A 14,745-nucleotide genomic window follows, 5' to 3' on the forward strand; every position below is an offset into this window, starting at 1 on the left:
TGGGGGCCTTTGGGATAGAGGTATAAGCTGAAGCTGTGGGGCTGAGTGAGATTAGTCCAGGTCAGCTGATTGAAGAGATAGCAATGGGGCTTCCCTGGTGGCGCAGTTGCTGAGAGTCCGCCTGCCGATGCAGGGGACACGGGTTCGTGCTCCGGTCCAGGAAGATCCCACATGCCGCAGAGCAGCTGGGCCCGTGAGCCATGGCCGCTGAGCCTGCGTGTCCGGAGTCTGTGCTCCGCAACGGGAGAAGCCACAACAGTGAGAGGCCCGCGTACCGGAAAAAAAAAAAAAAAAGAGATAGCAATGATGCCTCCAGAAGGCGGGCAGAGAAAGAGATGAGTGGGGTGGTCCAAGGTCCTGAAGCAAAGGGACAGGAGGGTGTCACTGGGAAGGGGCAGTACCAGCTGTCAGAGAATCTCAAATGAGATGAGCCCAAATCTGACAAATTCTGGGGTCGACTCAAAAGAACCAGCCCTAAGAGATGGGGTTGTGTTTGAGTCATGAGTTAAAGGAACCGGTCCACATACTCTGAAGCCCGTAGTTTTTCAACTCCTCATTTTACTTTGTGCAATTTTATTTTGCCTTGATGATAAAGTCGCCTTACGGTACTGTACTGGTGGAACACACATAAGCAAAAGGAAGCTCACCCCACAAATACACACGGGGCGTAGTTACCATCCACGACAGGAGGGCTTTCTTCTCAGAGGAAAACCAAGGTGAACAATATAGTGGTGCACGGTGAAGGTGGGGGGGGGGGTCAGTTGGTGTTTTTTTAATTGACGTATAATTGACTTACAATATTGTATTAGTCTCAGATGTACAACATAGTGATTTGACATGTTTATACCTTATGAAACGACCATTACATTAAGTCTAGTTACCATTTGTCACCACACAAAGTTATTTCACTATTGACTACATTCTGGGGGTCAGTTTTTGCGCCTCTAATATAAGCGGTGGGAAGACAAGACACCATGTATTCATCTTTTTTCCTCTTCATTTGATACCTATCTAGAGCCTTCTGGGACCTTAACCACTGGTTTTACAGGGATTAAAAGGATTCTGACAACTTGTTTTGAACTATTTGTGGTAAAATGCTACAAAGAGAATCGATTGCTGTGAGCTGAGTCCCCCAGTGATAATTATGTATTTCACGGGTAGACAGTTTGCTTTTTAACTTGTGGCACTTGTTTTGCCATCCAGGTCTTCGCAAACCCCGGTTTCTGAGAACACAGGGCTGAAGTCTGACAAGTGTCTGAATCAGGCGGATGAGTCAGGATCACACATTTTCTGGCTCCTCGGGCCGCCTGCAGCGGGAACGGCTTTAGGCGGGAACACATACTGACTTGTGCTCTGTCTTTACAGTTCTGTACGGAGCTAAACCAGCCAATCCTGCCCAACATCCGCAAGTGGAAGGGGCCCCGAGGATGCTGGAAGGCCGTTGTTTCGGAGAAGCCCACGACTCAGCTCCAGAAGGTACGCCCTCATCTGCAGAACTGGGCTTTCCTTTCCATTTTCTTTTCCCCTGATCACAGACATTTAAAATTATTTTCCTTTGCCAACATCGTTGATGTAATTTTGTATTTCTGCCCATTTTTTAGCTCTGGGCCATTTGTTTCAAAATGCCCTGGTTCTCCTTTCCTGTTTGGATCAGGAATGCACTGCCGCCCATTCGGAAATGGGAGTTTGGGTGTTGGGAGGAAAGGAGAAATCCTGTCTGGAGCCAAGGCAGCAAATGGGGCATTTCTGTCCTTTGTGCTCCTAATCCCTCCTCCACAGTTCTAGCTTCTGCCAAGTTTGTGGAGAGCCCATTGTTCATTGACTGAAAACTTCAGATTCACTTAATTCATACATGAAGTGTTTGCTTTCAGTGGTAGGAATTGTGCGTATGGAAATGCTCTGTGGAAGATTTCAGCAGATTTTAATTCTGAATTTTCTTTCATTAGTATTGCCCATATGGGTTTGGGTAAATCTCTGTAATGTATACATTTTCACTCCTACCTATGATATTCAAGAGCAGTTTTTACTCACTGGAAATATTCAATATCAGTGGAGTTTTAGATTTTAAAAAAAAGACTCCTGATACTTAATTATGAGTGGATTATATCATTACATAATTTTCCCATAAATGCAGATGTTATATTTTTTATCTCTAGGATACCTAATATGCTTATAAACACATATAAATTATACTCATCTGAGTGATATTTGAGATTTGGGGCTTTTAACTTATAAATGTTTACTGGATTAAAACTATCCAGTCACTTCTTGACAATAAGCTCTCTTTTTAGCTACTACTTTAAAGTGTGATGTAAATCTTACTTCTCTGGGTTTTGGGGTGTAAGTGGTTCCTGCAGGTAACAGCCAGCGTACATTCACAAGGAGGCTGGAAATGCAGCCAAATTGGAAGGTATCTGGTCTTTACCACTCCAGCTCATAGCCGTCCCTTCTCAGTCCATGTAGAAATAGTTCTGATACCACCTTGCTTTTTTTTTTTTTTTTTTGCGGTACGCGGGCCTCTCACTGTTGTGGCCTCTCGCATTGCGGAGCGCAGGCTCCGGACACGCAGGCTGAGTGACCATGGCTCATGGGCCCAGCTGCTCCATGGCATGTGGGATCTTCCCGGACCGGGGCACGAACCCACGTCCCCTGCATCGGCAGGCGGACTCTCAACCACTGCGCCACCAGGGAAGCCCACCTTTTTTTAATAGCACTTTACACAAATATGTAGGTTCACAGGGCTCTTACGGTCCATTTAACACTCTTTTTTCATCTGTTCAGCAAATCGTTGAAAAGGTTACTATGTGCCAGGCACTATGTTATATGCCAGACATTCACAGTGAGAAAAATAGACCCAGTGACCCAGCCCTGCCCAGGGGCTTGACTGAGCCTGACGGAGGCTCTTGGAGGGACAGGCCAGGTAACCCTACTCCAGGTCAGGTGTCAAGGCCATTGGAGAACAGCGTGTGGCTGCCACTCAGATCTCTCAGTCTCAATTCCTTCATCTGTAAAATGGGAGCAGCAGCCCCTCCCTCAACTCACAGGGTGGCTCTAGGATTTTACAAGATAATGTGCACTGAATGCTTGATTGACAGACATAAGCCAGCGCCTGGCGGGGTACACACGAGGCGGCAGGCAGATGTAGTGGGAGCTGGTACCCGTCGCAGGCTGCAGCTGGTCCAGTTTAGCCAGTTGTTGCCGAGGGTATAAGGAACCAGCAGTGGAAAGCGCAGCCTGCACAGCCTGGTGAGGCCAGAAAGGCTCAGGCTTGCTGGGAACATAGGTGAACAGGCATGAAAGGCAGCACTGAGCAGGGAGGTGCCCACCCGGAGGGCCCAGAGGGCAGTGGGCCGCAGAGCCACTGAAGGATTTTAAGCAGAAGGGGACGTGAGCAGTACTTTAGGGACGTTACTCTGGCACCACTGCCTGGGAAACAGTAAATGGGGGGACAGCCCCCTGAAGCCCACAGGGCAAATGCATTTCCCTCACTTTACGCCTGAGGAAACAGGTTTAGAAAACCAGAGTGGCTCCCCCGAGGTCCCAGGGCTGAGTGATTCGAGGGGATGAGACCCAGGTCTTCTCACTCTTAAACTAGCACGCGTTCACCGGGGTGGGCAAGTCAGTCATTTAAAAATAGAAAATGCACGGCACACAGGACGCTGTTCCTTCCTTCCCCCCTCTTCAGCACACGTGTGGCTGGGACCTGAGCTGAACTTGGGGACTCAGCAGAGGCCACTCAGGATGTGCAAAGTCACTTCTTTCGCAAGAGCATCGCCGGCCCCTCGGATGACACTGCTGATCCCACCCGGGCAGCAGAGCCTCCAGCAGCTGGGATCGGGGCAGGGGGATCTTTTCTCTTTCCACAAGCCACCTGGTGACAGCAGCACGAAGCAGGCAGGTTCAGAGCGGCCCCTCTGATGGCCAGAGGTGCAGGGGTTTATTTAGCCCCAAGCCCTTGACCCTGCCGACACCACCCCCATCCATCCGCCCCACTCACCGGCCTTCTCAGTGCCCTGCACCGGGGCTTCACACCCCTGTGTGCAGCCCCGCAAGCCTGAGGAGGGCCTTTGACCAGTTCTAAACCACTGGGACTGGTAGCCCTGACGTCTCTTCATCCAGCAAATATTTATTGAGCTTCTGCTAGGTGCCAGGCCCCAGTTGCTATCAGCAGCAACTAATCAGTAAGCAAAAGCACCCCTTGGAGTCTTATATTTGACCCTCAGCATTGCCATTTACCAGCTGTGGGGTTTCGGGGGAGTTACTTAACCTCTCTGAGCAACTGAGTCTTCATCTGACAGATGGGCGTGTGAGTGGCTACCTCATGGGAGGCGATTATTAAAAAGATAACTCCAGGGGGCTTCCCTGGTGGCGCAGTGGTTGAGGGTCCGCCTGCCGATGCAGGGGACACGGGTTCGTGCCCCGGTCCGGGAAGATCCCACATGCCGCGGAGCGGCTGGGCCCGTGAGCCATGGCTGCTGAGCCTGCGCGTCCGGAGCCTGTGCTCCGCAATGGGAGAGGCCACAACAGTGAGAGGCCCGCGTACCGCAAAAAAAAAAAAAAGATAACTCCATGCCTAGTCTGGGCTGCACCCAATCCCCCCAAAAGTAGAGCCCCGGCACCCCGGCTGTATGTGCAACTCTCTGAAATTGCCTGTCTGGGAAATTCGGCGGGGGAACAGGGAGGAACATGCCGTGGCTTTTAGATGTGCTTTTGTCTCAGAAACAGGCCTTGGGCAGGTAACCCCAGGACCCGGTGTAGAGCCTGCTGCTTCCCCCCTCGTCTCCTCCTGGCCTCACCTGCCGCTTCCCCAGCTCCGGGCTGAGCCCCGCCACCAGACAGACCCCTCTGCACACTAACGCCTCGTCTTCTCCCGCAGGGCGCTGGGTTTGCAGGGTTCCTGTGGGACACCGCGGCTGGGGTGGAACTGAGAGATGCCACCTGGCAGGAGAGCTCGCCTGGCAATGGGCACGGGAAGCCCACAGGCCCCAGCCCGTACCTCGTGAGGTTCAAGGTACCGCTTGCTCATGTTGCCGTGAAGGGCCACTCCTTCTAAAAAGGAAAAAAAGTCCCCTTTTGAACTGGGAGCCAGAGAAGCTCATCTTTTTGCTTTGGTTTTCTTCTCTCTCAGGGCTGAGTCAGCATGCACTCTTGGGGTTCCCTTGGCTGGGAACTTGTCCAGAGCAGGAATGAAAGGGATTTGGGGGGACTATAGCTCTGGTAACTTTGACATCTGGGCAGGAAGGAGATCAGGTGGTTGCCTTTCAAACCTGATAAACAGCAGAATCACCTGGAGAGATTTTCTTAAAATCAGGGTTTCCTGGACCCTGCCCCAGACACACAGAATGTCCGGTTTTCAAAAGCACCTGCAGTGCTTCTTCCGTTCTCCCTGCGCTGGTTAAGGATGCTGGGCCTTTGGGAATTGCTGGATTAGAGGGCAGCAGAACTGCTCTGAGGACCCCCCTTCTCTTACCAGGGAGAGGGGGGACCCTCGAGAGGTCATTTGGGCTTGGAAGGAGCTCAGAAGAAGCTTCTGGGCGGTGGGGTGAGGGCAGCCTTGTAACTGACACCTCCAGGTGAGCCCTGTCTCACCAGAGCCGGGAGCAGCGAGCAGACTGAGCTGCCTCTTCGGTTGCCCTGGACGCCTCTGGGAAGTATTAAGGCACAGCAAACAGTCAGAAGCTGGGCAGCAGGAAGGAGGAGAACGCAGCAGCCTAAACAGATCACCAAGTCAGCAGCTGCCCTTAACCCCGTGAAGTGACAGGGTCAGGCAGGAGTGGTCCCCAGCAAGCCACCTGCAGGGTGTCTGGGTTCTCTATGCTCCAGAGCAGTTCTGGAGCCTGAGAGTTGCCACAGACCTCAGCACGGTCTCTCCCTGGTGGCACGGGGCTGGGGCAGCCCATATGCTGGGGGCTGTGGTGACTCTGGTTGAGGTCTAGCCCAAGCTCATCCCGCCTCGCACCCGTGCTTGCAGAGATGCTGGCGTTCCGTGTGCACACACACACCCGGGGGTGTCTGCGTGTTGTGCTTATGGTACTGATGCATAAATCAGCTAGGTATCACCTCTTCCCTGGGTCCCTTTTCTATGTAAAGTGACTGTACTGGCTTTGGCCAAGCAAGGCAACAGGCAGAACCAGCCAGTGTCTCTAGGGGGCAGGCTGTTTTTAACGGCCAAAGAGAAATGCTTTCAGATCACAAATTACTGGCCCAGATCCTCTAAATGAAGCGATCCCCTAGACAGGCACGTAGCCTCCTCTACTTTGTGTCTCATCCTAGGCCAGGCAAGTTGTAGGGACAGAGATGTGGCTTCTCTCTCCAGGCAGGTTTTCCCCGCCCACGGCCTTACGGTGGTTCCCCCGGGGTCAGAGCCACAGCTGCAGCGGGAGCTCTCCCGGCTGGGCACTGGCCTTGGCAAACCGGGGTCACATCTGTAAAACGAAACTGGTAGCCTCCACTTCCCAGGGGCTCCCTCTGCACCTCCACTTCCTGGTAGGGTTTGGTGTTTGTTGCCATGACAAACAGAAGGGCGGGGTTGCCAAACCCAGAGCAGCTGAGCAGTGCTGCGGTGCTTGGGAGACCAACCCCGACTTTGCGCTTCCTCACCTGCCCTGGGGACACAGGATGGGCATAGCCTGTGTGCCGCCAGGGTTCGGGCAGCTTTCGTTCTTCACATGTTTGAAATCAGGTGAAAGTAAACCTCAGGGCGCAGTGGTCTCTGGAGGGAAGAGAACACATGGGGGAGGGGGAGGGGGGAAGGCGGTAGGGCCCGTCAGCGGGTCCTGGCAGGGGGTGGCGGGCTGGCCCCGTGGGGAAGAGCCCCAGGGCTTTGTTAACGAAGCTGCTAACCAGCTGCTAGAGCTGCCTCTTCCTCTCTCATAGCTGCTCAGAAGGAAAAAAGCTACAAAAATTGGACATTTCTAGATGTGCCCAATTTTCCCGGCCCTAAGGAGGAGTAGGGGGTGAAATGTAAGGGGTACACCGATAGGACAAGACAGGTCTCGGTCCTGCAGGGGCCTCAGAAGACTCTTCCGGTGGCCGCCTTGCCTTCTCTCCGGGGGGTGCTGGCCTTGTGTGCGTTTCCCATTGTCGGTGTCGTGCAGGAAGCTATTCATGGGGCGGAGGTAACGGGTACAGGCAGGAAGAACATCTCTGCCTGTCCCTGATGATTTGTTTCCTGTTGCCCAGGTGGGAAGTCATGACTTGACCCTGGTGAACCTTCACCTGGCAGCCCTGACCCTCCCAGGGGGTGAGAACCCCAGCAAGAGTCACAGTGACAGCCACTGCTGGGCTAGCTTCGTGCAGACCTTGCAGGAAACCCTGAAAGGTAGGAAACCGTCTTTCTCTGCGGCTGGGCCAGCAGCCCCCACTTCTGCAGGGCAGGCGGGGGTCATCTCTTCGGAGCATCTCTACCCTCCCTTAGGCTGGCCGTCCTGTAGGTGGCGATGCATGCTGAGTAATGCATGGGAAACCACCATACCGCCTGCATCCCAGGGAGCCCGGCTGCCCCGGGCATGCTGACAGCTTTGTCTCTGTGGGTCTAGCGTGCGGGTTCCACGGTGTTGGTTTTGTGGCTCTCCAGCCTCTCTTTGATGGAAAGGATTAGGGGGGAAAAAACTAAGTGATGGTACCCTCCCCCGTGACACCCATCGTGGGCTCCGCTGCCCCGGGTGTGCCCCCATGGTGGTCCTTCCTGCAGATCTGCACCTGCTCTTCTTGTGAAAGACAGTTGGTGACAAGGGGAGTGGGAAAGTCCTGACGAGCCGTAAGTTGAATTTTTCTCTGTGGTGGGATGCCGACCTTGTCAAAGGAGCCCTGAAGCCGACAGAAAAGCTGGATTTTAATCTTAGCTCTTTCAGCTGTAGGACATCCGGCAAGTCACCACCCTTCAAGCCCCATCTGATGGGGGCTGACAGTGCTAACCTCACAGGGCGCCCAGGGGCGTGGTAACCGTCTGAGGGAGGACCCAGCACATAGCAGGGGCTCAGCGGACATGAGTTGACTCACAAAAATGCCAGAGGGATTAAGAGAACATTGAAAGGAACAGAACTTCAGAAGAAAGGTGGGGCACTCTGCTTTCCAGGCTCCTGCCCCAGTAACACAGGTTTTCTGTGCGTGGTTTCCCAGAAGGAAAAGTTGACACGGCTGTAAAGACTGGGATGTGCTCCGTCGGGCTTGGCTTTTCAGAGCACTGAGTTTCTCCAGGTGAGGGTTCACAGCTGGAGGCCTGCAGTTCTCTCCCATATTCTAGAGTCTTGACCAATAGTCCCTCAGGCGCTAAGCCTTGTTTTCCCTTGTTGAACTGGTGCCCCCCGAAAGGTGATTTTTGAAGATTTGGCTACAAAAATAACTCAGTCAAACGACACATTTACAGTTTGAAAAGATTTTTATCATGGTAAAATATACGTAACATGCAATTTACCATCTTCACCGTTTTTAAGTGGACGAGTCACTGGTATTAAGTACCTTGACATTGTTTTATAACCATCACCACCATCCATCTGTAGAACTTTTTTTATCTTCCCGAACTGAAGCTCTGTACCCATTAAACACGAACTCCCCATTCTCCCTTTCCTCCCAGACCCTGACAGCCACCTTTCTACCTTCTGTTTTCTATGAGCCTGACCGCTCTAGGTATCTCATGTCAGTGGAATCTTACAATATTTGTCCTTTTACGGCTGGTTTATTTAACTGACATTATGTCTTCATGGCTCGTAGTATATGTCAGAATTCTTTTTAGGGCCAAAGACTATTCCATTTGTCGGTCAGTGGACACTTGGGCTCTTTCCATCTTTTGGCTGTTGTAAATAATGCTGTTATGAACACTGGTAACACTGCTAGGCAGCTTACATCTCAAACCAGGTTGTGCTGTGACCAGCGTTCTCCTTAAATTATGAGTCTTTGGGCTAAAAAAAAGTCGGAAAGATGTTTAAGTTGAGATACTTCATCCAAGGAGCAGCTATGTGGGAAATTGTTCACCTACAGCTACTTTCTAACCTATTAAAAAGGATGACTTGATAGCTTTTAAATCTGTGGACATTTCTATTGTTCTTGATCTCAAGCTTTTCCTCTACAGCTACTTTCTAACCTATTAAAAAGGATGACTTGATAGCTTTTAAATCTGTGGACGTTTCTATTGTTCTTGATCTCAAGCTTTTCCTTTACACGGAAGCAGAAACGCAAGATGCCAGTTCCTAACTTCTCTGATAACCTTAGGCCCTCACTGTTTTTTCTGATATCCGGGCAGGGAGCAGGTTTTTGTCAGAAAACCTGGGCAGGGTATTGTTCCAAGTTGCCAGGGGACTGTTGACCCACAGCCTGGCTAGGCCTTGACATGCCCATGTAAGGACAGTGACTTGTGTCCCCATGTCCCCCTGCTTGTAGCTAACATCCAGTTTGCTGTTAACACGGCAGAGCCGAGGATTCAGGAAGTGCTGCAGCCTGCCCGAGGGGCAACAAGGGTAAATCGATGAGCAGAGGTGGCTCAGCTAAAACAGAGACTAAGCCTTTATTCCACAGGCTTCTTTCTATCAGAGTAAGCAGAGCCGATTTGATTAGCAAACTCTGGGCCTTTCTGCCTTTGTCTGGTACTCAGGTTGGAGTCAGCAGGGGCTGGGGGTGGAGTGCCCATCCTCAGATGGAAGTTTCTTCTTTCAGACCCCACGGGGCCTGTTCTGTGAACTCAGCAAGAGTGAAACAGGGCAAAGTCATGCTTGACATCTGGGTAAGACCTTCTTCCGCTGGGGACTGGCTCCTGCTATTGTCGCTGGCATTTTGTAAATCTAGGGTCTCTGAGGAAGTCAGCCCCAGGCATTCTCCCTTCACTCCTGGAAACTAAGAGAATGACTCAGGAGCCCACCCTGGCGCACAGCTCCCTGGGAGAGATCAGGCGCCTGCACATCTGTGGATTCTTAGAGGCAAGGACTGTCTCGATGTCATTACCAAACCACTTTAACCAAAAGAAGGTGAGTTGTAAGAAACGGGACCTGCCAGTTCAAAAAGAGCCGTTATTTTCATTCCTGAAGTTACACAGAGCTGGGCTTATTGACCCAGGACACCAGCATCTCTCCTGGTTTCAGAGTTGTCTTTTTTTGGCCCGAATTTTTCAGGTCTGCACCCCAATGAAAACCTCTCTCGTGATATGGGGAACCTTCTGCCTCAGCCTTTCCTAACTTCAGTTTTCCTTGATAGTCAATAAAGGTAGCCTCTTTCTCTTCGTTCCTTTTCAAAAATACACGGCACCTTAATTCTGCGGTTTTCTTCGTGCTTCGTCCATCATTTCTCTCCTGCGTGTTGATTGCGCGTCTGCCAGGCAGCAGGCTCTGTTCCAGATGTGTGGGGCTCTTCCATCCTAGCTCTTAGTAAAGAGCCCTGGATTTGCGGGCTAGCTCGGTGACTTTGGGCAAGCCCTTCCACCTCGCAGAGCCTCAGCTTCTTACCTGCAGGAGGGCCCGGCGCACAGTGAGGGTCATTGACACTGGCCACATATGCGTTGTTACTTGTATTCTTCTCAAGTTGGCTTTCCTGTTGGAAGTTGGCACCGATTTCTCAAGACAGCTTGGTTGGGCTCGCCCTGCTTTGGGTGCCAAGGTTGTTACGATCTAGCTTGAGGGCTACGGTTACCTCTCTGTTGGCCACACAATGGTAGCAGGAAGGCCTTGCTCCCGTCCTCTGCTGTCCGTCACGTCCCCTGGAGGAGGGCGTCATGTGCGGTGCGCGAGTTCCCTCTGCTGGTGGCTTGTGTTGTTTCACTTTAGATTTCTTTAGCCGTTATTATTGCAACATAATTCGTGTCCAGGAAGATTTTGCTGAGTGTCTCGGATGCCTTTGGCCCTAGTTTATTAATTGCTTTGCTTAAAGCTTTCCTTACAAGGTGCAACAGAAACGCCACTCCCTATGACAACGTGGCTCCCTGGAAAGGAATCTCGAGACAGGAAGTGACAGTGAGGCAGTGGATGGGAATCCCAGGGAGCCTAGCTGGGGCCCACTGTCCTTTCTGAGTGTCTCCTCACTTTGGAAAATACTTCATAAATATCCCACTTATTCTAGTAAATCAAACTATGAGAGAAATGTTGAAAATACTGAAAGATAAAAGCTTTCCACTTTGGCCCTGTATTAGTGTGCTAGGGCTGTCCTAACAAAATACCACAGGCTGGGTGGCATAAACAACAGACATTTATTTTCTCACAGTTCTGGAGGCTGGAAAGTCCATGATCAAGGTGCTGGCAGGGTTGGTTTCTCCTGAGGCTTCTCCTTGGCTTGTAGATGGCCGTCCTCTCCCTGTGTCTTCACCTGGTCTTCCCTCTGTGCTCAATAAATGTTTGTTGAGCTTTTGTTAAATATCTGGGGAAGACCCTCAGGGCTTTCTGTGCTATAAGATTTGGAACCCATGATCCGGAACAGAGGTGATCTCTCTTATCACATTGTCCCCCATTTCCAAATGTGTCACTAACCTACTCCTAAAGGTTGGGGGGGGGGTGTTTGTTGGACAAGGAATTTGGAAAAATTGGGAGAATAAGAACCACGCCACAGTCCTAACCCTGGAGAGTCAATTCAGAGAGTCATGATCCTACTTAAATGAGTTGTGGTCCGTGTTGTGTTGACTTCCCACCACCTCTTACATTCCTGAATTTCTTTCTTCCACTTCCAGGCGAAAAAGAGGTGATAGTTTTAGGAGATTTCGGCCAGGGGCCAGACAGCAGTGACTATGATATCTTGAGGAAAGAAAAATTCCACCACCTGGTCCCCGCACACACCTTTACCAACATCAGCACCAAGAATCCTCAAGGCTCGAAGACTCTGGACAACATCTGGATCAGTAAAAGCTTAAAGAAGGTTTTCACAGGTAAAGCCCAAGTGCTGTTCGGAAACAGAGTGAGGATCGCCTGTCTGAGCTGACAGTTCTGGATTATCTGGTTTCAGCAAGAGCCAGGAGTGACCTTCCCTCCTCTGTGGACATTTATCAGGTTATTGCTCAGGTGGCTGTATAATTATCATTCAAACAGAGCCACTTTTAAGAGTGAAGGGGGTGTGAAAAATAATAAAAGGCATTCACTGATCTGCAGCAGGGCCAAAGCAAGTGTGTCTTGGGCAAACCTGGTTCCGGACTGGCGGCATCCCCCAATTCCAAGCTGAGCTGATACCTTAGGCTAATTTTAAGGACACTTAGCCCCTTCAGCAAACACTCCTCAAGCCCTGTCACATTCAGGCGCTGTGTTGTGGCCTGAGGAGCAGCAGTTGGAGGTGAGCTGACATGTCATCTGGCATCACGATAGGATGGAAAAGTTCTTTAGACAGGACTCCGCCAGGACCAGGGTGTGGTGGGTAATCTCAGCACTGAAAAGCACTCCCCCCCAAACCAGTCACTTGCTGAACAGACTTTGGGTCATGAAACAGTCATAAGCAGAAATGTGGAAGCAGCAGGTCTTTTGGTGAAGGACAAGAACGGTGGTTCTCAGTTCTACCTGGAAGCTTTGCTAAGCACCAGTGGATGCAGATTATACTTCAGTGAGACATTAAAAAAGTCTTTAGGTGCCAACGCTGAGGTCCCACTGTGAGACCCCAGCGTGCAGCCAAGACTTAGATCCTCAGGACTAGAATTTCCTGTTGGACGGTGTCAGGGGAGAATCCAAAGGGCGAAGAAAGTGGGTCTCAGAGGGAGTGGCGGCCATCAAACTAGGCAAGGTGCAGTTGGCAGAAACGCACTGCTGGCCAGACCAAGGCCATTGGCAGGCTGCCCTGGGGCCCGGTGGGAGGGCAGTGCTGTCACCAAGGGAACTGGCGCGCCCGAGAGCGCGGGGCCGGGAGGAAGGTAGAGATGGTCTCATCTATCCCCTGCTCTTAAGTTGTAGAAACCGAGGTGCAGGGAGGAGGTGCCACCATCATGGAACTGTCACCTGGGCAGGCACAGCTCACACCAGAGCCCAGGTCTGGATGCACTTAATTATCCGCGACGGTTCTCACTGAGGGCCGTGCAAGTGCTTCTAATTGCTCTGTCCTTGCTTTTGTGACTATTTCATTGTTTTTTTTTTTTTTTTTGCGGTACGCGGGCCTCTCACTGTTGTGGCCTCTCCCCTTGCGGAGCACAGGCTCCGGACGCGCAGGCTCAGCGGCCGTGGCTCACAGGCCCAGCCGCTCCGCGGCATGTGGGATCTTCCTGGACCAGGGCACGAACCCGTGTCCCCCGCATCAGCAGGCGGACTCTCAACCACTGCGCCACCAGGGAAGCCCTCATTGTTTCTTAAACGTACCTCCTGCTTCATGTATTTCTAAATCTTGACTTTAAAGATACCTTTACTTTCTCATAAACTTCTGTAACTTTCTCTTCTTTGCTCTTTTTGTAGAACTTCCTCCCCACGCCCCCGCCCCCCTGCCCCAGTGTCTTTGCTTTGTGAAGTAGGACCTTCACTTCGCTTTAGACATCTTTGCAGGGCATGTGTCCCTGTGTCAAACACTTAGCCTTGCCGGTCAGATTAGAAGTGGTGCATAGTGAGGCGGCGGCCCCCACACGTAGGCCGACGGGTGTGTGACTGGGCAGGAGGCCTGGACCCGGGGTAGTTTCAGGGCCTACACGGTAAACCCTCACTTGTCTGGCACATCCAATGGGCTGAAGCAGCTCGTTTGCACAGACAAGCCGGCTGACTTGAGGGGTCTTGTCAGGCTTGCAGACATACAGCACTGGCCTCCAACCGCCAGCCTGTGACCTCCACCCTGTCCCCCATCCTGATTTCTGGGTCTGTCTTCCCTCTGCCTCCAGGCCACTGGGCTGTACTGAGAGAAGGCCTCACGAACCCTTGGATTCCAGATAACTGGTCCTGGGGCGGAGTGGCTTCTGAACACTGCCCCGTGCTCGGCGAGTTTTACACGGAGAAGGACTGGAACAGGAAGGAAGGCCCTCGGAATGGCAACGGGGTCACCCTGGAGCGAAGTGAAGCCAACATTAAGCACGAGCGATGATGACAGCAAATCAGTTTTCCACCCCCTGACCCCGGAGGCGACGAGTTTGCCCTTCCTGGTGAAGATGCAGATCCCGAACTGCCTGCCCTTTCGTCCTCGTTCTGACAGCGCCAGCGCCCGGGCCTTGACCCGCCTGCCTTCTTTGCAGATGCTTTTGGACTCTCATGGGGGGAGGGAGCACGTCGGGCCCTCAAGGTGCTGGATGGTCAAATCAGAAGCCCGTGGAGAACTGGAAAGCCTCTGACCTGCGGATGCTGCCAACCTCAGCCGCTGCCCTGGGCTGGCCACCGCGCTGCTTGGACCTCAGCTCGAAGGGAACAGCAGTGGAGGCTGCAGGCAGAGACGGAGACCTGCCCGGGCGATGCCGGGAGCTCCCGTTTCTGACCACCAGTCTGCGATGTGCTGGCTGCAAATTCCATGAAGCTTTTAAATTGAGCACTCTCCTCAAATGTTTTGAGTGATGATTTTTAGTTTTGTTTTGAAAAAATAAACAGAGATGAACCTGCCTGGCCTCAGCGAGAGCCTGGGGGTGGGTCCCCTGCTGTGTGTGTTTTGTGCCCACTTCTGACGCCTCTGGGGGGGCTGTGGCCTGCAGGGCCCTGAACATGGTGAACCCCGGGAGCTCCTTTTACATCCCCACCTTGAGATCATGCAGACGCACCCGTCACACCCTCATTGACCCCCCGAGACCTCTGTAAAATCTTTAGATCGTCTCCTCCCTCCCATCCCATGCTTCATCCTCTGAGCCCTTTGCCGGACCGTGTGTTACTTTGAAGGACCATTTGTGCCTCCAGA

General features: G+C 52.0%; 1 protein-coding gene across 3 annotated transcripts in view; it reads left to right on the plus strand.

The window, feature by feature from the left end:
- The window catches only part of EEPD1 (endonuclease/exonuclease/phosphatase family domain containing 1), a 116,670-nt gene extending 102,214 nt beyond the window's left edge, over window positions 1-14,456 (plus strand). For all 3 annotated transcript variants that reach the window (XM_060020722.1, XM_060020719.1, XM_060020721.1), the window contains 5 exons: window positions 1,366-1,476; window positions 4,877-5,011; window positions 7,183-7,321; window positions 11,645-11,839; window positions 13,751-14,456. In XM_060020722.1, the coding sequence (XP_059876705.1) occupies window positions 1,366-1,476; window positions 4,877-5,011; window positions 7,183-7,321; window positions 11,645-11,839; window positions 13,751-13,950 (780 nt within the window). In that variant the 3' untranslated portion in view covers window positions 13,951-14,456. The remainder of the gene's footprint in view (window positions 1-1,365; window positions 1,477-4,876; window positions 5,012-7,182; window positions 7,322-11,644; window positions 11,840-13,750) is intronic.
- The last annotated feature ends 289 nt before the right edge of the window (window positions 14,457-14,745 follow it).

This window comes from Delphinus delphis, chromosome 9 (genome assembly GCF_949987515.2).
Source record: "Delphinus delphis chromosome 9, mDelDel1.2, whole genome shotgun sequence".
Taxonomy (NCBI): Eukaryota; Metazoa; Chordata; class Mammalia; order Artiodactyla; family Delphinidae; genus Delphinus; species Delphinus delphis.